The 24,490-nt window shown below is 44.1% G+C and overlaps 1 protein-coding gene across 4 annotated transcripts in view; it reads right to left on the bottom strand.

The window, feature by feature from the left end:
* ACVRL1 (activin A receptor like type 1) overlaps window positions 1–24,490 on the bottom strand; it is a 182,821-nt gene that overhangs the window by 45,195 nt on the left and 113,136 nt on the right. For 3 of the 4 annotated variants that reach the window (XM_088445812.1, XM_088445745.1, XM_088445882.1), the window contains exon 8: window positions 14,295–14,492. The exons of the other annotated variant lie outside the window; for it this stretch is intronic. In XM_088445812.1, coding sequence (XP_088301938.1) covers window positions 14,295–14,492 — 198 coding nt within the window. The remainder of the gene's footprint in view (window positions 1–14,294; window positions 14,493–24,490) is intronic. 4 annotated transcript variants of the gene reach the window in all.

Below are 24,490 nucleotides of genomic sequence, written 5' to 3'. Positions count from 1 at the left end.
CACAAACACAGAAAATAATTTTTTTTTTGGTTTGGACTGGAGTGTACTTTCAGGGGTTATAGCACCCTTAACGGTCAAGCCAGCCGGCCCTTTATTTATGACACAGGCGCACGCTTGGCACTACTTTGTTGATGCACGTGCGGCTACTGTGCACACAATTCACAAACACAGAAAATAATTTTTTTTTAGGTTTGGACTGGAGTGTACTTTCGGGGGTTACAGCACCCTTAACGGTCAAGCCAGCCGGCCCTTTACTTATGACACAGGCGCACGCTTGGCACTACTTTGTTGATGCACGTGCGGCTACTGCGCACACAATTCACAAACACAGAAAATAATTTTTTTTTTGGTTTGGACTGGAGTGTACTTTCGGGGGTTACAGCACCCTTAACGGTCAAGCCAGCCGGCCCTTTACTTATGGCACACGCGCACGCTTGGCACTACTTTGTTGATGCACGTGCGGCTACTGCGCACACAATTCACAAACACAGAAAATAATTTTTTTTTTGGTTTGGACTGGAGTGTACTTTCGGGGGTTACAGCACCCTTAACGGTCAAGCCACCCGGCCCTTTACTTATGACACAGGCGCACGCTTGGCACTACTTTGTTGATGCACGTGCGGCTACTGCGCACACAATTCACAAACACAGAAAATAATTTTTTTTTTGGTTTGGACTGGAGTGTACTTTCGGGGGTTACAGCACCCTTAACGGTCAAGCCAGCCGGCCCTTTACTTATGACACAGGCGCACGCTTGGCACTACTTTGTTGATGCACGTGCGGCTACTGCGCACACAATTCACAAACACAGAAAATATTTTTTTTTTTGGTTTGGACTGGAGTGTACTTTCGGGGGTTACAGCACCCTTAACGGTCAAGCCAGCCGGCCCTTTACTTATGACACAGGCGCACGCTTGGCACTACTTTGTTGATGCACGTGCGGCTACTGCGCACACAATTCACAAACACAGAAAATAATTTTTTTTTTGGTTTGTACTGGAGTGTACTTTCGGGGGTTACAGCACCCTTAACGGTCAAGCCAGCCGGCCCTTTACTTATGACACAGGCGCACGCTTGGCACTACTTTGTTGATGCACGTGCGGCTACTGCGCACACAATTCACAAACACAGAAAATAATTTTTTTTTTGGTTTGGACTGGAGTGTACTTTCGGGGGTTACAGCACCCTTAACGGTCAAGCCAGCCGGCCCTTTACTTATGACACAGGCGCACGCTTGGCACTACTTTGTTGATGCACGTGCGGCTACTGCGCACACAATTCACAAACACAGAAAATAATTTTTTTTTTGGTTTGGACTGGAGTGTACTTTCGGGGGTTACAGCACCCTTAACGGTCAAGCCAGCCAGCCCTTTACTTATGACACAGGCGCACGCTTGGCACTACTTTGTTGATGCACGTGCGGCTACTGCGCACACAATTCACAAACACAGAAAATAATTTTTTTTTTGGTTTGGACTGGAGTGTACTTTCGGGGGTTACAGCACCCTTAACGGTCAAGCCAGCCGGCCCTTTACTTATGACACAGGCGCACGCTTGGCACTACTTTGTTGATGCACGTGCGGCTACTGCGCACACAATTCACAAACACAGAAAATAATTTTTTTTTTGGTTTGGACTGGAGTGTACTTTCGGGGGTTACAGCACCCTTAACGGTCAAGCCAGCCGGCCCTTTACTTATGACACAGGCGCACGCTTGGCACTACTTTGTTGATGCACGTGCGGCTACTGCGCACACAATTCACAAACACAGAAAATAATTTTTTTTTTGGTTTGGACTGGAGTGTACTTTCGGGGGTTACAGCACCCTTAACGGTCAAGCCAGCCGGCCCTTTACTTATGACACAGGCGCACGCTTGGCACTACTTTGTTGATGCACGTGCGGCTACTGCGCACACAATTCACAAACACAGAAAATAATTTTTTTTTTGGTTTGGACTGGAGTGTACTTTCGGGGGTTACAGCACCCTTAACGGTCAAGCCAGCCGGCCCTTTACTTATGACACAGGCGCACGCTTGGCACTACTTTGTTGATGCACGTGCGGCTACTGCGCACACAATTCACAAACACAGAAAATATTTTTTTTTTTGGTTTGGACTGGAGTGTACTTTCGGGGGTTACAGCACCCTTAACGGTCAAGCCAGCCGGCCCTTTACTTATGACACAGGCGCACGCTTGGCACTACTTTGTTGATGCACGTGCGGCTACTGCGCACACAATTCACAAACACAGAAAATAATTTTTTTTTTGGTTTGGACTGGAGTGTACTTTCGGGGGTTACAGCACCCTTAACGGTCAAGCCAGCCGGCCCTTTACTTATGACACAGGCGCACGCTTGGCACTACTTTGTTGATGCACGTGCGGCTACTGCGCACACAATTCACAAACACAGAAAATAATTTTTTTTTTGGTTTGGACTGGAGTGTACTTTCGGGGGTTACAGCACCCTTAACGGTCAAGCCAGCCGGCCCTTTACTTATGACACAGGCGCACGCTTGGCACTACTTTGTTGATGCACGTGCGGCTACTGCGCACACAATTCACAAACACAGAAAATATATTATTTTTTTAGCACTTGGGGGGAGCACCCCTGATGGACAGAGCACCCCCTGGACAACACTACAGCACTCCTTTAGGACTGGGACACTGCACAGGACTTTGGAGTGGACACAGCCCCTATGGAGAACTGACTGTACAACACAGTCCAGCCAGCCCCTATGGACTTTGAAGTAGTGGACACAGCCCCTATTAACAACAGCAGCACAGCACAACACAGCCAGCCCCTATGGACTTTGAAGTAGTGGACAACAGCAGCACTACACTACACTACACTACACTACACAGCCCTAACTCCCACCCTCCCTCTTCACTGTCCACAGCCGAGTGAGAAAATGGCGCCGACGTGGGTACCTTATATAGGATCCAAAACCCGCGAGACTCGGAAGGCGGGAAGATGACGTTTTGCCTCGATTTCAGAATCCGAGTCAGGCGGGAAAAGTCGAGCCTGACTCGGATCGGACTCGGATCGGGGGGGCTCGGGGGGGTTCGGATTTCAGAAATCCGAACCCGCTCACCCCTACTCCAAACACATTTTTACTTTTGGGTGTAAAGAAGTCTAAAAATGTAACTGTAAAGTAGGCATAACCTACACAACACAGGAATCAGAAGTGTCACATTATTAATAATAATAATTATTATTATTATTATTATTATTAATAATTTTATTTGTGCAGTGCTTTTCTCCAATAGGACTCAAGGCATACCTCCCAACGGGATCGGTATGAAATACCACCGGACCTATGTCCGGCCATTCAAATCCCAACACCGCAAGCCCGGCACCAGTGATGATCCCGACTGGTCTAAAGTATTTACTAACCTAACCCCCCCCAACCCTAACCCTCCTTTAGGGGTGCCTAAACCTAACCCTCCCCTTCCCCGCTGCCTAAACCTAACCCTCCCGGGGGGGTGCCTAACCCTAACCTCCCCCCCTGGGGGTGCCTAACCCTAACCCCCTTTCCCCCAGCCTAACCCTAACCCTCCTGGAGGGGGTGCCTAACCCCAAGTCCCACCCGGCAGCCTCTAACCTAACCCTCCCCCACTGCGGCTGCCCGCGCCCGGCTTACCTTCGATCGGTATGCCGGGTGTCGGGCTCCCGGCATCGGTAAAATGCCAGGCGTCGGGATCTCGACGCCTGTCATTAGACCCCTGCCGGGATTAGACAGTCGGGAAGCCGATGGTCGGCATTATGACCGTCGGCTTCCTGACTACATCCCCTCCCAACATGACCGATTCCAGGAGAGACAAAATGCTCTGTTCCTGGACTTCCATCTTAATTTATAACACCTGTATTGAAAATGGTGTGGATTAACAGATAGAAAGTAAAAAGGTCGACGGTGTCTAGATAGACACCAGATGTTAGATAGTCAGTAGGTCGACTGGGACAAAAGGTCAACTGGGACAATAGGTTTTTCAGAGCAGCTGTCCCCGTACCGGAGCAACGATGAAGTACTCTGGTGATCAGTATCCCCCGCTGCGAGGTGGATACCTAATCATCCCCCGATGAGGAATAGGCTTTTTTGTAAACATGATACAGAGGTTTAGAGTTGCAAAAATACAGAGACCATGAACCTAATACAGAGGTTTGGATTTGCATGAAATACAGAAACCATAAACAGAATACAAAGATGTGGCAGCCATTTTGGGTCATCAGTTCCAAGGATTATTCATCACATAGGTACAAACTCCTGATTTGTTACATGTTATATGTAATTTAACAGGAGAATGTAATTTTTTTTTTAATGGTGGAGAAAAAAATACCTTGTATTTTATATTGACTGTGTAAATACAGTTTTATGACCTTTATTTCCCTGTAACCCCATGATTGCTAACAGTGAATAGGAGTTGTCTTCTAAATACATTCCAAAAGTGTAAAGGGGGTGAAAAGAAAACCCATGACCCCTGCCCAATCTGATGATTGCATTTCTTGTAGACTTGCCGCAGGGTCATGAGGTCACATCCACATGCGTGTCTTCATCTGACAACAAGCACTAAATTGCCAGGGATAGAGGGGGGCTCATCCCGAGGGGGGCTCGTCCCGAGTCTCAGGGGCGGATTCTGAATCAGCAGTGCCCATGTGTGTGGCTTTTGCCGGTATTGCTTCTGCTTCTTTATGCAAATGCCCTTCCCTGGTATACAGCCATGCGTATGAATGCGTTAGGACTGGGATGCCCACTTTGAGTGTCAGCAACACGCAGGCGACACTCTGATAACATGCCCATAAGATGGCCATCTCTATGCGTCTGCTTAGCCACTTCCCTGTCACTGTTCAGGATATTTCTGAGACAGTAAACCTCAATCTCAACAGCGACTCCATGCGCACTAACACTGGACACATGCACACTAACACTGGACACATGCGCACTAACACTGGACACATGCGCACTAACACTGGACACATGCGCACTAACACTGGACACATGCGCACTAACACTGGACACATGCGCACTAACACTGGACACATGCGCACTAACACTGGACACATGCACACTAACACTGGACACATGCGCACTAACACTGGACACATGCGCACTAACACTGGACACATGCGCACTAACACTGGACACATGCGCACTAACACTGGACACATGCACACTATCACTGGACACATGCGCACTAACACTGGACACATGCGCACTAACACTGGACACATGCACACTAACACTGGACACATGCGCACTACAACTTAGACACATGCGCACTGCAACTTAGGGCCTGATTCAGAGTTGGGAATAGAGTGAGATATCGCTCTCAACTGATCATCTTGGTGAAACCATGCTGCACTGCAGGTGGGGCAGATCTAAAATATGCAGAAAGATTTAGATTTGGGAGGAGTGTTTCCAAACTGACATCTAAATTGTAGAGTAATAATAAAGCTGTGCAGTATTTGTGGGCTACATGTAAAAGCAGCCAGTATTTACCCTACATGCAAAAAAAATTATATGTATTTACACCCCTTGCATTGCAACATGGTTTGTCCAGGTACACAGTTAAGTACTATCTCTCTCTCTATTCCCAACTCTGAATCAGGCCCTTAGACACATGTGCACTAACACTGGACACATGCGCTCTGCAACTTAGATACATGCGCACTAACACTGGACACATGCGCACTGCAACTTAGATACATGCGCACTAACACTGGACACATGCGCACTGCAACTTAGATACATGCGCACTAACACTGGACACATGCGCACTGCAACTTAGACACATGGGCAGAAGGAAAAAATCAATCAACTGCCTGCAGCAACATGGTCAGCTCATCTGACTTACTGTCAGCCCATCAATCTGCCTATCCCTATTTCAGAAAACCATGGGGTACCTATAGTAATAGGATACTGTTCTTATAAGGAGACTGGCAGCTGTGCAGAAAGATATAACAATCCTTTCTTTTCACCTATATTTATTTATTTTTTAATAGTTATTTATATAGCCCACACATATTCCGCAGATTTTACAGAGAATATTTTGTCCATCCTCATCAGTCCCTGCCCCAGTAGAGTTTACAATCTATGGGCTAAATTCCCGCTCACTAGATTCGTACGCTCGCACCCAGCGTATGCAAATCCGAAACACATCCAACAAGGCAGGCGATCGCAAGGCAAGGCATAAGCACGCCCACTATGTCTTGGCGTGTGATCGCTTTGTGTATGTAGAAGCCCACCAGCCTGTCTTAAGACACCCACTTGTGCACGTCATCTCCAGGAAGTGTATGCAACCATCAGTACATCGGGTACCATCGGAAGCGAACGCAACGCTTGAGGTTTACTATACCCTGCCGCAAGCACTGCGATCACTTGAGTGTAAAAGTCAGCCAGGTTACGTGTACAAAGAAGCTGCCTCTTAATTATGCACGCCTCTGAAATGGCGTTGATACGCTCAGACACGCCTGCGTTCGCATATCCACTCCACCGTTATTAAAGGCCAGCCCCTGTCACCACCCACAAACGGCTTTTCCTGTCACTCACTCTCCTGGACAGTCTATGCGCAATGAACGAACGCTTCCCAATCTCTCGCACTCCACACAGTTAGGGCCGTGGTGGGAATCAAACCCACGACCTCAGGGCCTGATTCAGAGCCGCTCGCTCTGACAGAGCGCTCGCTCTGAATCAGGGCCGGGTTTTTTTTTTGTGTGGATCGGCCTCTTGGTGAGCTATTGTGAGCGGCCATGATGATGGTCGTGATGGTCAAGACCATCGCGACCATTGGGCTTGCGACAAGACCCTTGTGGTAGGGTCTCGTGGCCGCAAGCCCCAGAGAGATTTCGGCTCTAACAGAGCCGAAATCTCTCCACTGACATCACTCGTGGGTCAGTGGGGCCACCCCCAAATGGCAGGCGTTCTCATGGTAACACCTCCATTTGGGCAGCCACCCCCCAGCCCGCCCACCAAAGGGGGCGAGCTGTCACTCAACATCGTCAACTCGCCCCCTTTGGTGCGAGACCCGGAGCGACGGATTGCCCGTCGCTAGCCGGGTCTCGCGCATGTGCACGACGGAGCCGGCTCCATCGTGTGCATGCGCTGTGGGCCACCTTCGACTCGGTTGCGAGCGCTCAGTGCTTGCGACCAGGTCTGAATCAGGCCCTCAGTTCTGTGAAGAAGTTATGCTAAGTGTCTGTGATGCCCATTGCAACGTTGTTTAATAAATAACTGTAAAATGTGTTATCTTACACAATACAGCCTAGTATTAGGGTGTAATGAAACCTATGGGATTTTGTTTGTTTTAAATTATACTTATTTTGTAAAAAAGGGGGTATATTTACTAAATTGTGGGGTTTTTAGAAGTGTAGATGTTGCCCATAGCAACCATTTCAGATTCTACTTATTTATTTAGCACCTTCTAAAAGATAATAGCTAGAAACTGGTTGCTATGAGCAACATCTCCACTTCTAAAAACCTGCAATAAAGTAAATATATCCCCAAGGTGTGATTTGTGTGGGCAGGGCCGCAACTAGGGAGGGGGCTAAGGGGGCACGTGACACAGGTGCCGGATTTGAGGGGGTGTCGGGGAGAGGCTGTCATGGGAGGCTAGGTTGCTGCTCTTGTGGGTTTGGAGCCGCATCCTGGCCTTGAGAGTCACATAGACACCGTCAGTGTAATGTGGTGCCGGTCGCAAGCCAATCAGTGCTCACGGACCGGCAGCCAGTCAGCAGAGGCTGCCGGTCTGTGAGCTCCAATTGGTGGTGAAAGCGGCGCCACATTACAATGATGGTAGTACTGACAGTTCCCCAGCATGTGGCAGCCCCGTCCTGAGCTCACCCACTGCACAGCCCTGGCAGGTAAGAGAAGGGAGATGGGGCCTTACTGTGGCTTAAAGTAAAAGAGGCTGTATTGTGGCATAATGTGTAAGGGGCCTTACTGTGGCATAATGTGTAAGGAGCCTTACTGTGACATAATGTGTAAGGAGTCTTACTGTGGCATAATGTATATGGAGCCTTACTGTGGCATAATGTACATGGGGCATTACTGTGGCTTAATGTATAAGGGGCATTACTGTAGCTTAATGAATAAGGGGCATTACCGTGGCATAAAATGTCATAAGGGACATTACTGTGTGTCATAATGTGTTATAAGGGTCATTAATGTGTGGCATAATGTGTTATAAGGGTCATTAATTTGTGGCATAATGTGTTATAAGGGGCATTACTGTGTCAGAAAACCACACACCCTTTTCGTCCTCTATGTTGTATTTTCTTGGGCGGGCGCCAAATTATGGCCTTGCCCCTGGTGACAAAACTCCTAGTACCGGCCCTGGTGTGGGCAAATTAAAATGCCTTAGCAGTGAAAGGGTTAACAACCAACTTTAGTGATACTCTGAAAACTCGCTGCTAGTTCTGCATTACCTACACATAAACATTCTTTCTTTGTGTGTGTTTTTTTGTTAATTAATATTTGGCTCATTTCTCTCCCTTCTGCCATTAACACCCACCAGGCTTTCAGATTCTTTATTGTTGGAGGAATTGTGTGGGTGAAAGTCAGACTCCATATCCGCGTTGTGACTGCACTGCAGATTCAATGTCAAAAGTAAAGCCATGGACAGTCCTACTCTGCACAGTACAACATGCATTCTGTGCTCTGCTGCCGCTCTGTTATGGTGGAAATTGTCCTGTGTTTCAGATTTATGGCAACAGGCTGCAGGAAGCATGGCAGCGTTCCAAGCTCCTCTCTGATGCTGCTAGTTTTCTAATCAGTGTTGAATAAACAGAGTGCTGATTGAATGTAATGGCTGCTTTAATCATGGACCTGGGTGCTGACACCAGATTACAGTGTTTATAATTTACAGCTAATCCTTTGTGGAAAACAAAACCAGTTGAAATCAAAGGACTGATTAGCAGGCGCGCAGTGTCCGTTTTGTTCCAATGGAAGAGGCAAGTTCTGCCTTGGCACATTATTTTGACTAAGCAATTAATTGACGTGTAATAAAAGAATATTTATTTGTGTGGATGTGTGGAACAGAAACACAGGTCCGTGCAGGCTGCCACATATCTGAAATAGAGGATTAGTGGTATGGTATGAATGTTTTACAAGATGTAGCAGCTTACTCCTAATACCCTATTAACACATTACAATTAGAGCTAAGCGAACCGATTCAGGATCTGGATAACTGCAAATATTGCTGAGATACACTATCCAAGATAATCTGCTGTTCCAATGAGACATCATCTCTGCATTTCCTTCCACTTTAATTAATGAAAGCAACATTACAGAAATGTTTTTGTATATGTATAAACAGTGGCTTGCAAATGTGTTAAACCCCCTCATAAAAGTCTGTATTACAAACAACACTAAATCCTGGTAATAAATTCTGCATATCTGATAAACGCTGTGACCTGACAGAGTGATTATCGGATCGGTGTGCACTTGTACACATTGAACAATTTTTAGCTCAGTGTGTGATGTCTTCAACTGGATCGGAGGTCGGGGAACGAGATTGACAAGCAGGACATCAAATCCCGACATTCTGATGCAGGAGAGTTTAAAGCTATTTTTCGACTGATCTACTTGATAATTGTATAGTGCGTACGTAATGTTACACAGATTGTTCCAGACAATATTTTTATTGCGAACCAGTAGGCTCCTCAAGTGAGTTTTCAAACTAATAATTTATTACTCAACAATCCACACCACCCCACAAGCTCGCTGCCTTGGTGTCATTCTTGACTCTGAATTGTCCTTTTTTCCCTCATTCAATCTGTCTCAAAATCATGTTACATACATCTAAATACATATCCAAATTTCGACCATATCTCACACAAGACACTGCAAAAACTCTAATCCATGCACTCATTATTTCCAGCATTGACTATTGCAATAGTCTTCTTACTGGTCTTCCCAAAAACAGGCTATCGCCATTACAATCCATTATGAATGCAGCTGTGAGGCTTATCTTCCATGCCAAACATTCATCGTCTGCTGCCCCGCTCTGTCAGTCCCTCCATTGGTTGCCAGTTTTCTACCGTTTTCAATACAATATACTGTTACTTACATTACAAACCATTAACCAAACCATTAACCAAACCACATCAACATACTTCACTCATCTCAAAATATCTCCCAACCCGACCGCTACGCTCAGCACAAGATCTGCATCTCTCATCCCCACACATTACTTGCTCCCATTCACGGTTACAGGACTTTCTTCGGGCTGTACCCACTCTATGGAATGTCTTACCACGCACAATAAGACTTCCCTCTAATCTTCAATCCTTCAAGCGTTCCCTGAAAACTCACCTCTTCAGACAAGCTTATCAGATTCCAGAACCTCCCATATAACCTTCATAGCTTCCATGTCTTATTACATCCCCTCTCACAGTCCACACATAACCTCACACATTGTTTTTCTTTCACATACTCCTGACATTTGGCCGACATTCCTGTGTGACTGGATCATGCAGCCCACCAAGAAACTCTGCATTCTGGCTGGACCAAATTGCAATATATAGCACCTATCATTGTGTATCAATGCCTATTTCCCTATAGATTGTAAGCTTGCAAGCCGGGCCCTCTTACCTCTATGTCTGTCTGTTATTACCCGGTTTAGTTCTACAAATGTTTTCAATTGTAAAATGGAATATGCTGCGCTATATAAGAAACTGTTAATAAATAAATAAATACAATTATTTGTCTGCAGATATTTTTTAGACAAATAAAATTATGCTTGCATAAGTAATGGACCCCTGCAGGCTAGTACTTTGTAGAACAACTTTTGCTGCAATAACAATGCCTGTTGGGTAAGTTTCTACCAGGTGTTCACAGACTGTTTGGGTGTGAATGTTGCCCATTCTTCCTTGCAGATTTGCTCCAGGTTGTACAGGTTGTTGGATGACACTTGTGGACTGTAGTTTATTCTCAATTGGTTTGAGATCTGGACTTTGACTTGGCCATTAAAGAACATTCACCTCTTTGTTTTTCAATCACACCTGTATTGCTTTGGCACTGTGTTTGGGATCCCTGTCCTCATGAAATATGAACTTTCTCCCAAGCTTTATTTTTCCAGCAGACTGAAGCAGGCTGTCACAGCTGTATCTCCCTGTATTTTGTACCATCCATCCGTCCGTCAACTTTAACAAGATGCTAGTCCCCAATGAGGAAGGCATCCTGACAACATGTGTTGCCCCCCCCCCCCCACACACACACACACACTTCACATTGGGACGGTGTTTGCTGAGGAATGGGCACTACAAGATTTGCGCCACACATAACCATATTGTATCAAAAATATAAATATTTGTCTCATTTGACCATGAAACCTTACGCTACATTTTAGCTGGGTCACACTGATATTTTTTTGCCAAAAACTTTAGATGTGCTTTAAAGTTGTTTTTCTTCATAATGTTTTTTTTTTTTGACAATCCCCATTACGGCATACTTGCCTACCCTCCCGGAACGGCCGACCACCCGGAAAAGTGGACAAGTCTTCCGGCCGGCCACCCCCCCATGGTCCCCTTCCCCCCAGCAGCCGGCCACTTATACAATACAAGTGGGCTGTCTGAAGGGAACCAATGATGTGCTTCATGCTGAATCACATCATCGTGGCCCCATCCCCTGCTGCACATCGGCAGTAATTTCAGCATTGTGTAACAGGGGTGTGGTTGCAATGACGCAAACTCACAGTCACACCCCTGCTCCGCCATCAAACATGCATCACGCCCCCCGCTATGCCGACTGGATTGTCAGCAACTATGCTACATGCCAGTTGTATGCAGAACCCTTGATATGGTTGACTGGTGTATCTTCACTCCAGTCTCAGCCACTTAACTCTGTAGCTCCATCAAAGTGAGAATTGTCCTCTCTGTGGCTTCCCTCACAAGTCTCCTTCTTGCTCCTTCTTGCTCTGATACTGAGCTTTGAGGGGTGGCCTTTTCTAGACAGTGCCTGGGTGGTATGATGCAGCTTCCATTTCCTCACAATGGACCCATTAGTACAGTGTTGGCTAACCTTGACACTCCAGCTGTTATGGAACTACATAACCCAGCATGCACTGCTACAGTTTTGCTATTAGGGCATGCTAAAACTGTGGCAGGGCATGCTGGGATATATAGTTCCACAACAGCTGGAGTGTCAAGGTTAGCCAACACTGCATTAGTACTTACTGGAATATCCAAGCACTCGGATATTATTTTTTTAGCCTGTTCCAATCTTGTTCATGTCTTAACTTCATCTTTAATTTTTTTAGATGACCAATTGTTACACCAATATCTTTCACCTGTGCATACTTGGAGCTTCCATAACACAATTTTTCAGTTTTTATTAATTAAAAAAAAAAAAATCTGAAGACAAATAATGAATTAGGAGTTTAAAAACTGACTTTAAGAGCCTACTATAATTGCAATAAAAATGCTGTCTGGAACAATTTGTGTTGTTATTTTTAATACAGACAAATCTGTACAAATACAAATGTCAAGAAGACTCAGGAAAACAATGGTCACATATTTTCCCTCTAATATACTGCTCATTAGTATATCGTCACGGTCGGTACAGATGACATAAGAGCTTGTTTCACAACTTTTGCATTTTGATATACTTTGGTTCTACATCTTAATATACTTCTGCTATGAAATCTGCCTTTAATAGGCTTTAATGGCATCTCACTGAAATTAGTGCTTAATGTCCAAGTACTGTGTTGAAAACAATCCAAACGTGTAGTCTCATTCCCCTTCCCATGAAATTCATAAAATGTTTATGCCACACAATCAAATGCCATATTTGCATAATAATTAAGCGTACTACTGTGGCTAACCTGTGCTTTGCCTAGAATACCCCAATCTGCCCATGTTCTGTCCTATGACAATAAATGCCATTTTGTCAAGCTAACCTTTGTATGTTTCAGGGCATGAGTTCGCAAAGCAAGAAGGAATGTTTTTTCACTGCACTTCCATATTTATGATCCAAATACATAGCAGTGAAGAGCCATGCTTTGGTATGTTGGATATACATAGATGCACCTTCTCTGTAGTTGATCATTAGTTGCACAATGTTCTCACTGCATGATGGAGACAGGTCATTGCCGATTATTATATAGATATTATTGTGAACTAGTATTATGGGCCTGCTGGGTCACCTCAGCCCACCCCTGCTCTGCCCCCACTCCACACCCATCCCATCTCCGACCCGCTATACCCAACGGGATCGGTATGATTTACCGCCGGCCGAGGTGAAGCCCGACAGCAGCAAAGGTGAGTACAAACTAACCTAACCCCCCACCTAACCCTAACCCTCCCTTAGGGGTGCCTAACCCTAACCCCCTCAAGTACCTAACGCTAACCCCCCTCTAAGTGCCTGAACCTAACCCCCCCTTCCCCGCTGCCTAAACCTAAGTCTCCCGGGGGGCTGCATAACCTTAACCTCCCCCCTGATGGTGCCTAACCCTAACCCCCTCTTCTCCTAACCTAACCCTAACCCTCCCGGGGGGCTGCCTAACCCTAAGTCCCCCCCCGGGAGCACCTAACCTAACCCTCCTGCCTGCGGCTGTCCGCGCCCGGTTTACCTGTGATCGGGATGCCGGGCATGGGTAAAATGAAAGGAGTCGGGTTTTTGACGCCTGTCATTAGACCCTTGCCAGGATTAAACAGTCGGGATGCAGACCGTCGGCATCCCGACTGCATACCTACCTAACACCGGTTGTCCCAATACTATTGGAGCCCTTGTCTCTGCAGGTTTATTTCAATATATCCAGAAAATCTAATTTTTTATTGCCCATAACAAATTATAATTTTCGGGTCTAGAACCTGCTGATTAATAAATATGCCCCATGTTAGTGAGCAATTCCACTTTTCTTCAATTATACACACACTGTGGCTTAGAAATTCAATGTGAATGAGTGAGAAATGAGCACATTACAAAATAACAGTGCTGGGGCAAAATAGTTGACAAAATCGGTGTAGACACTTTTGCAGTTTGCAAATATCGGTCATTCCGACCATTGCCCAGATAAATGGTGGTGGAATGTACCAATAGGTATCACTGTACTACATTCATCTGCCTTTCTATTAGGAGGGGCAACTTGGGTACCATTCAATTGATAATATAGTCTTTTTTTCAGGCACTACATTACAGAATCTGTGTTTGTGCTACATTTATACTTAGAGAGAGAACACTAGGAAGGTATTAGTCTGCTTTAAGAGGAATATCCAGTTCCTCATAATAGTACAAGCATCCATCATGCCAGCTGCCCCTGCTCACAAATAAGAGAATGATTCTGCAGGCATAGAACTCACCATTTATAATTGTTCTTCTACATATTTCCCACAACACTAATCCATACGCCCACACATCTGTCTGTTTGTATGATTCAAATGAATCTGTGCGTATGGTTTCATCCAGGACTTCAGGTGCCATGTAACGTTTGGTGCCAACCCGGGGGTTATTACCAATATCAAGGTAATCACCATTCTGAGAGTGCACCACAGCAAGCCCTAAAAATAAATATATTTGTTATGCATTCTTACCAACATACATAGATACATTATTACAAGTAGACATGGTAGTATTGTAACAAGCAAAATGAAACTAGATTTTATGTGGAATTTAAAATATACTGCTACAAACACTCACAGTGCCATACTGCTACACACACTCCCAGTGACATACTGCTACACAACACTCACAGTGACATACTGCTACACAACACTCACAGTAACATACTGGTACACACACTCCCAGTGACATACTGGTACACACACTCACAGTAACATACTGGTACACAGACTGACAATGACAGTGACATACTGCTACACACACACACAGTAACATACTGGTGACAGTACAATGACAGTAACATACTGGTACACACACTCACATTAAAATACTGCTACACACACTCACAGCAACATACTGGTACACAGACTTACAATGACAGTGACATACTGCTACACACACTCCCAGTAACATACTGCTACACAACACTCACAGTGACATACTGCTACACACACTCCCAGTAACATACTGTTACACAACACTCACAGTGACATACTGCTACACACACTCACAGTGACATACTGCTACACAACACTAACAATGACATACTGCTACACAACACTCACAGTGACATACTGGTACACAGATTAACAATGACAGTGACATACTACTACACACACTCACAGTAACATACTGGTACACCACACTCACAGTAACATACTGGTACACACACTCACGGTAACATACTGCTACACACACTCACAGTAACATACTGCTACACAGACTTACAATGACAGTGACATACTGGTACACACACTCACAGTAACATACTGGTGATAGTACAATGACAGTGACATAATGGTACACACACTCACAGTAACATACTGGTACACAGACTCACAATGACAGTGACATACTGCTACACACACACACAGTAACATACTGGTGACAGTACAATGACAGAAACATACTGGTACACACACTCACAGTAACATACTGCTACACACACTCACAGTAACATACTGGTGACAGTACAATGACAGTGACATACTGGTACACACACTCACAGTAACATACTGGTACACAGACTTACAATGACAGTGACATACTGGTACACATACTCACAGTAACATACTGGTACACAGACTTACAATGACAGTGACACACTGGTACACATACTCACAGTAACATCTGGTACACACACTCACAGTAACATACTGGTGACAGTACAATGACAGTGACATACTGGTAAACATACTCACAGTAACATACCGGTACACAAACTCACAGTAACATACTGGTACACACACTCACAGTAACATACTGGTGTCAGTACAATGACAGTAACATACTGGTACACAGACTTACAATGACAGTGACATACTGGTACACATACTCACAGTAACATACTGGTACAAAGACTTAAAATGACAGTGATATACTGGTACACACACTCACAGTAACATACTGGTGACAGTACAATGACAGTGACATACTGGTACACACACTCACAGTAACATACTGGTGACAGTACAATGCGGGTGACATACTGGTACACACACTCACAGGAGCATACTGGTACACAGACTCACAATGACAGTGACATACTGCTACACACACTCACAGCAACATAATGGTGACAGTAAAATAACAGTAACATACTGGTACACACACTCACAGTGACATACTGCTACACACACTCACAGTAACATACTGCTACACACACTCACAGTAACATACTGCTACACAGACTTACAATGACAGTGACATACTGGTACACATACTCACAGTAACATACTGGTACACACACTCACAGTAACATACTGGTACACACACACGGTTACATACTGGTGACAGTACAATGACAGTGACATCCTGGTACACACACTCACAGTAACATACTGGTACACACACTCACAGTAACATACTGGTGTCAGTACAATGACAGCAACATACTAGTACACAGACTCACAATGACAGTGACATACTGCTACAAACACTCACAGTAACATACTGCTACACACACTCACAGTAACATACTGGTACACACACTCACAGTAACATGCTGGTACACACACTAACAGTAACATACTGGTGCACAGACTTACAATGACAGTGACATACTGCTACACACACTCACAGTAACATATTTGTACACACACTCACAGTAACTTACTGGTACAGACACTCACAGTAACATACTGGTGATAGTACAATGACAGTGACATAATGGTACACACACTCACAGTAACATACTGGTACACAGACTCACAATGACAGTGACATACTGCTACACACACTCACAGTAACATGCTGCTACACACACTCACAGTAGCATACTGGTACACACACTCACAGTAACATACTGGTACACAGACTTACAATTACAGTGACATGCTGGTACACACACTCACAGTAACATACTGTTACACAGACTTACAATGACAGTGACATACTGCTACACACACACACAGTAACATACTGGTGACAGTACAATGACAGAAACATACTGGTACACACACTCACAGTAACATACTGCTACACACACTCACAGTAACATACTGGTACACAGACTTACAATGACAGTGACATACCGGTACACACACTCGCAGTAACATACTGGTACACAGACTTACAATGATAGTGACATACTGCTACACACACTCACAGTACCATACTGGTGACAGTACAATGACAGTGACATATTGGTACACACGCTCACAGTAACATACTGCTACACACACTCACAGTAACATACTGCTACACACACTCACAGTAACATACTGGTGACAGTACAATGACAGTGACATACTGGTACACACACTCACAGTAACATACTGGTACACAGACTTACAATGACAGTGACATACTGGTACACATACTCACAGTAACATACTGGTACACAGACTTACAATGACAGTGACATACTGGTACACATACTCACAGTAACATACCGGTACACACACTCACAGTAACATACTGGTACACACACTCACAGTAACATACTGGTGTCAGTGCAATGACAGTAACATACTGGTACACAGGCTTACAATGACAGTGACATACTGGTACACATACTCACAGTAAAATACTGGTACAAAGACTTAAAATGACAGTGATATACTGGTACACACACTCACAGTAACATACTGGTGACAGTACAATGACAGTGACATACTGGTACACACACTCACAGTAACATACTGGTGACAGTACAATGACAGTGACATACTGGTACACACACTCACAGGAGCATACTGGTACACAGACTCACAATGACAGTGACATACTGCTACACACACTCACAGTAACATACTGCTACACACACTCACAGTAACATACTGCTACACACACTCACAGAAACATACTGGTACACAGACTTACAATGACAGTGACATACCGGTACACACACTCACAGTAACATACTGGTGCACAGACTTGCAATGATAGTGACATACTGCTACACACACTCACAGTAACATTTTTGTACACACACTCACAGTAACTTACTGGTACAGACACTCACAGTAACATACTGGTGATAGTACAATGACAGTGACATAATGGTACACACACTCACAGTAACATACTGGTGCACAGACTCACAATGACAGTGACATACTGCTACACACACTCACAGTAACATACTGCTACACACACTCACAGTAGCATACTGGTACACACACTCACAGTAACATACTGTTACACAGACTTACAATGACAGTGACATACTGCTACACACACACACAGTAACATACTGGTGACAGTACAATGACAGAAACATACTGGTACACACACTCACAGTAACATACTACTACACACACTCACAGTAACATACTGGTACACACACTCACAGTAACATACTGGTGACAGTACAATGACAGTGACATACTGGTACACACACTCACAGTAACATACTGGTACACAGACTTACAATGACAGTAACATACTGGTACACATACTCACAGTAACATACTTGTACACAGACTTACAATGACAGTGACATACTGGTACACATACTCACAGTAACATCTGGTACACACACTCACAGTAACATACTGGTACACACACTCACAGTAACATACTGGTGACAGTACAATGACAGTGACATACTGGTACACACACTCACAGTAACATACTGGTACACAGACTTACAATGACAGTGACATACTGGTACACATACTCACAGTAACATACTGGTAAAAAGACTTAAAATGACAGTGATATACTGGTACACACACTCACAGTAACATACTGGTGACAGTATAATGACAGTGACATACTGGTACACACACTCACATTAACATACTGGTGACAGTACAATGACAGTGACATACTGGTACACACACTCACAGGAGCATACTGGTACACAGACTCACAATGACAGTGACATACTGCTACACACACTCACAGCAACATAATGGTGACAGTAAAATGACAGTAACATACTGGTACACACACTCACAGTAATATACTGCTACACACACTCACAGTAACATACTAATACACACACTCACAGTAACATACTGGTACACAAACTTACAATGACAGTGACATACTGGTACACATACTCACAGTAACATACTGGAACACAGACTTACAATGACAGTGACATACTGGTACACACACTCACAGTAACATACTGGTACACACACTCACAGTAACATACTGGTACACACACACAGTTACATACTGGTGACAGTACAATGACAGTGACATCCTGGTACACACACTCACAGTAACATACTGGTACACACACTCACAGTAACATACTGGTGTCAGTACAATGACAGTAACATACTGGTACACAGACTTAAAATGACAGTGACATACTGGTACACACACTCACAGTAACATGCTGGTACACACACTAACAGTAACATACTGGTGCACAGACTTACAATGACAGTGACATACTGCTACACACACTCACAGTAACATATTTGTACACACACTCACAGTAACTTACTGGTACAGACACTCTCTGTAACATACTGGTGATAGTACAATGACAGTGACATAATGGTACACACACTCACAGTAACATACTGGTACACAGACTCACAATGACAGTGACATACTGCTACACACACTCACAGTAACATACTGCTACACACACTCACAGTAGCATACTGGTACACACACTCACAGTAACATACTGGTACACAGACTTACAATTACAGTGACATGCTGGTACACACACTCACAGTAACATACTGTTACACAGACTTACAATGACAGTGACATACTGCTACACACACACACAGTAACAAACTGGTGACAGTACAATGACAGAAACATACTGGTACACACACTCACAGTAACATACTGCTACACACACTCACAGTAACATACTGCTGACAGTACAATGACAGTGACATACTGCTACACACGCTCACAGTAACATACTGCTACACACACTCACAGTAACATACTGGTACACACACTCACAGTAACATACTGGTGACAGTACAATGACAGTGACATACTGGTACACACACTCACAGTAACATACTGGTACACAGACTTACAATGACAGTGACATACTGGTACACATACTCACAGTAACATACTGGTACACAGACTTACAATGACAGTGACACACTGGTACACACACTCACAGTAACATCTGGTACACACACTCACAGTAACATACTGATGACAGTACAATGACAGTGACATACTGGTAAACATACTCACAGTAACATACCGGTACACACACTCACAGTAACATACTGGTACACACACTCACAGTAACATACTGGTGTCAGTACAATGACAGTAACATACTGGTACACAGACTTACATTGACAGTGACATACTGGTACACATACTCACAGTAACATACTGGTACACAGACTTAAAATGACAGTGATATACTGGTACACACACTCACAGTAACATACTGGTGACAGTACAATGACAGTGACATACTGCTACACACACTCACAGCAACATAATGGTGACAGTAAAATGACAGTAACATACTGGTACACACACTCACAGTAACATACTGCTACACACACTCACGGTAACATACTGGTATACACACTCACAGTAACATACTGCTACACACACTCACAGTAACATACTGGAGACAGTACAATGACAGTGACATACTGGTACACACACTCACAGTAACATACTGGTGACAGTACAATGACAGTGACATACTCGTACACACACTCACAGTAACATACTGCTACACACACTCACAGTAACATACTGGAGACAGTACAATGACAGTGACATACTGGTACACACACTCACAGTAACATACTGGTGACAGTACAAAGACAGTGACATACTGGTACACACACTCACAGTTACATACTGGTACACAGGCTTACAATGACAGTGACATACTGGTACACATACTCATAGTAACATGCTGGTACACACACTAACAGTAACATACTGGTGCACAGACTTACAATGACAGTGACATACTGCTACACACACTCACGGTAACATACTGGTACACACACTCACAGTAACTTACTGGTACAGACACTCTCTGTAACATACTGGTGATAGTACAATGACAGTGACATAATGGTACACACACTCACAGTAACATACTGGTACACAGACTCACAATGACAGTGACATACTGCTACACACACTCACAGTAACATACTGCTACACACACTCACAGTAGCATACTGGTACACACACTCACAGTAACATACTGGTACACAGACTTACAATTACAGTGATATGCTGGTACACACACTCACAGTAACATACTGTTACACAGACTTACAATGACAGTGACATACTGCTACACACACACACAGTAACAAACTGGTGACAGTACAATGACAGAAACATACTGGTACACACACTCACAGTAACATACTGCTACACACACTCACAGTAACATACTGGTACACACACTCACAGTAACATACTGGTGATAGTACAATGACAGTGACATACTGGTACACACACTCACAGTAACATACTGGTACACAGGGCTAGATTCAGAGCCACTCGTAACGTCCGCTCGTTTGCTCCGAGCGATGTTCGCACCACTGCGCATGCGTATGGGTTGTAATAGGCATGCGCGAACCAGTCATTGTGGTCGGAAATTGTGTGCTCGCAAAATAGCGAATGCCTGCTAATTTGAGTGACAGAATGAGGCGTTTGTGGGTGGTAACAGGGGAAGGTGCTTGAAAACGGGGAGTGGAGATCCGAACGCATGTGTGCCAAACGGTCAAAACGGGCGTTTTAAGGGTGTGCATAATTAACAAAGCAGCGTCATCGACCATGTCACTTGGTTGTCTTTTAGCCTGAACTGCTCGCATGATTGCGGTAGGAAAATGCTACCACAAGCACTGCGAGCAGTTCAGACGCCTTTCGATGTACTCGATTAATCTAATAAATAGCGGAGATGACGTAGGATGCGAGCGGCCAGGGTGCGTTTTTAAAAAAATAGTGAGCGTATGTTTCTTTCGCTTGTTCAGACATAGAGGCGTCAATTGACCGCAAAGAGCGAGCGCTCTATTTAAATATCCGGCCCCTTTTTCTGAACGAGCGAGCGCAAATAGCGTCCGGCTCTGAATCAGGCCCACAGACTCACAATAACAGTGACATACTGCTACACACTCACAATAACATACTGGTGACAGTGCAATGACAGTAACATACTGGTACACACACTCACAGTAACATACTGCTACACACACTCACAGTAACATACTGGTAAACAGACTTACAATGACAGTAGCATACTGGTACACATACTCACAGTAACATACTGGTACACAGACTTACAATGACAGTGACATACTGGTACACACACTCACAGTAACATACTGGTAGGTACACACACACTGGTGTCAGTAAAATGATAGTAACATACTGGTACACAGACTTACAATGACAGTGACATACTGGTACACATACTCACAGTAACATACTGGTACACAGACTTACATTAACAGTGACATACTGGTACACACACTCACAGTAACATACTGGTAGGTACACACACACTGGTGTCAGTAAAATGATAGTAACATACTGGTACACAGACTTACAATGACAGTGACATACTGGTACACATACTCACAGTAACATACTGGTACACAGACTTACAATGACAGTGACATACTGGTACACATACTCACAGTAACATACTGGTACACAGACTTACAATGACAGTGACATACTGGTACACATGCTCATAGTAACATACTGGTACACAGACTTCCAATGTCAGTGACATACTGGTACACAAACTCACAGTAACATACTGGTACACAGAATCACAATGACAGTGACATACTGCTACACACACACACACACAGTAACATACTGGTGACAGTACAATGACAGTAACATACTGGTACACACACTCACAGTAACATACTGCTACACACACTCACAGTAACATACTGGAGACAATACAATGACAGTGACATACTGGTACACACACTCACAGTAACATACTGGTGACAGTACAATGACAGTAACATACTGGTACACACACTCACAGTAACATACTGCTACACACACTCACAGTAACATACTGGAGACAGTACAATGACAGTGACATACTGGTACACACACTCACAGTAACATACTGGTGACAGTACAATGACAGTGACATACTGGTACACACACTCACAGTTACATACTGGTAAACAGACTTACAATGACAGTGACATACTGGTACACATACTCACAGTAACATACTGGTACACAGACTTACAATGACATACTGGTGCACACACTCACAGTAACATACTGGTGACAGTACAATCACAGTAACATACTGGTACACACACTCACATTAAAATACTGCTACACACACTCACAGTAACATACTGGTACACAGACTTACAATGACAGTGGCATACTGGTACACACACACTCACAGTAACATACTAGTACACAGACTTACAATTACAGTGACATACTGGTACACATACTCACAGTAACATACTGGTGACAGTACAATGACAGTAACATACTGGTACACACACTCACAGTAACATACTGCTACACACACTCACAGTAACATACTGGTACACAGACTTACAATGACAGTGGCATACTGGTACACACACTCACAGTAACATACTAGTACACAGATTACAATTACAGTGACATACTGGTACACATACTCACAGTAACATACTGGTGTCAGTAAAATGACAGTAACATACTGGTACACAGACTTACAATGACAGTGACATACTGCAACACATACTCACAGTAACATACTGGTACACAGACTTACAATGACAGTGACATACTGATACACACACTCACAGTAACATACTGGTGACAGTACAATGACAGTGAGATACTGGTACACAGACTCACAATGACAGTGATATACTGCTACACACACTCACAGTAACATACTGGTGACAGTACAATGACAGTGACATACTGGTACACACGCTCACAGTGACATACTGGTACACACGCTCACAGTAACATACTGGTACACAGACTTACAATGTCAGTGACATACTGGTACACACACTCACAGTAACATACTGGTACACAGACTCACAATGACAGTGACATACTGCTACACACACACACACACACACACAGTAACATACTGGTGACAGTACAATGACAGTGACATACTGGTACACATACTCACAGTAACATACTGGTACACAGACTTACAATGACAGTGACATACTGGTACACACACTCACAGTAACATACTGGTACACACACTCACAGTAACAGACAGTACAATGACAGTGACATACTGGTAAACATACTCACAGTAACATACCGGTACACACACTCACAGTAACATACCGGTACACACACTCACAGTAACATACTGGTGACAGTACAATGACAGTAACATACTGGTACACACACTCACAGTAACATACTAGTACACAGATTACAATTACAGTGACATACTGGTACACATACTCACAGTAACATACTGGTGTCAGTAAAATGACAGTAACATACTGGTACACAGACTTACAATGACAGTGACATACTGCAA

This window comes from Taudactylus pleione, unplaced genomic scaffold (assembly GCF_031769625.1).
Source record: "Taudactylus pleione unplaced genomic scaffold, aTauple2 ptg000005l, whole genome shotgun sequence".
NCBI classification, from domain to species: domain Eukaryota; kingdom Metazoa; phylum Chordata; class Amphibia; order Anura; family Myobatrachidae; genus Taudactylus; species Taudactylus pleione.
This window is presented reverse-complemented; position numbering and strand designations above follow the sequence as displayed.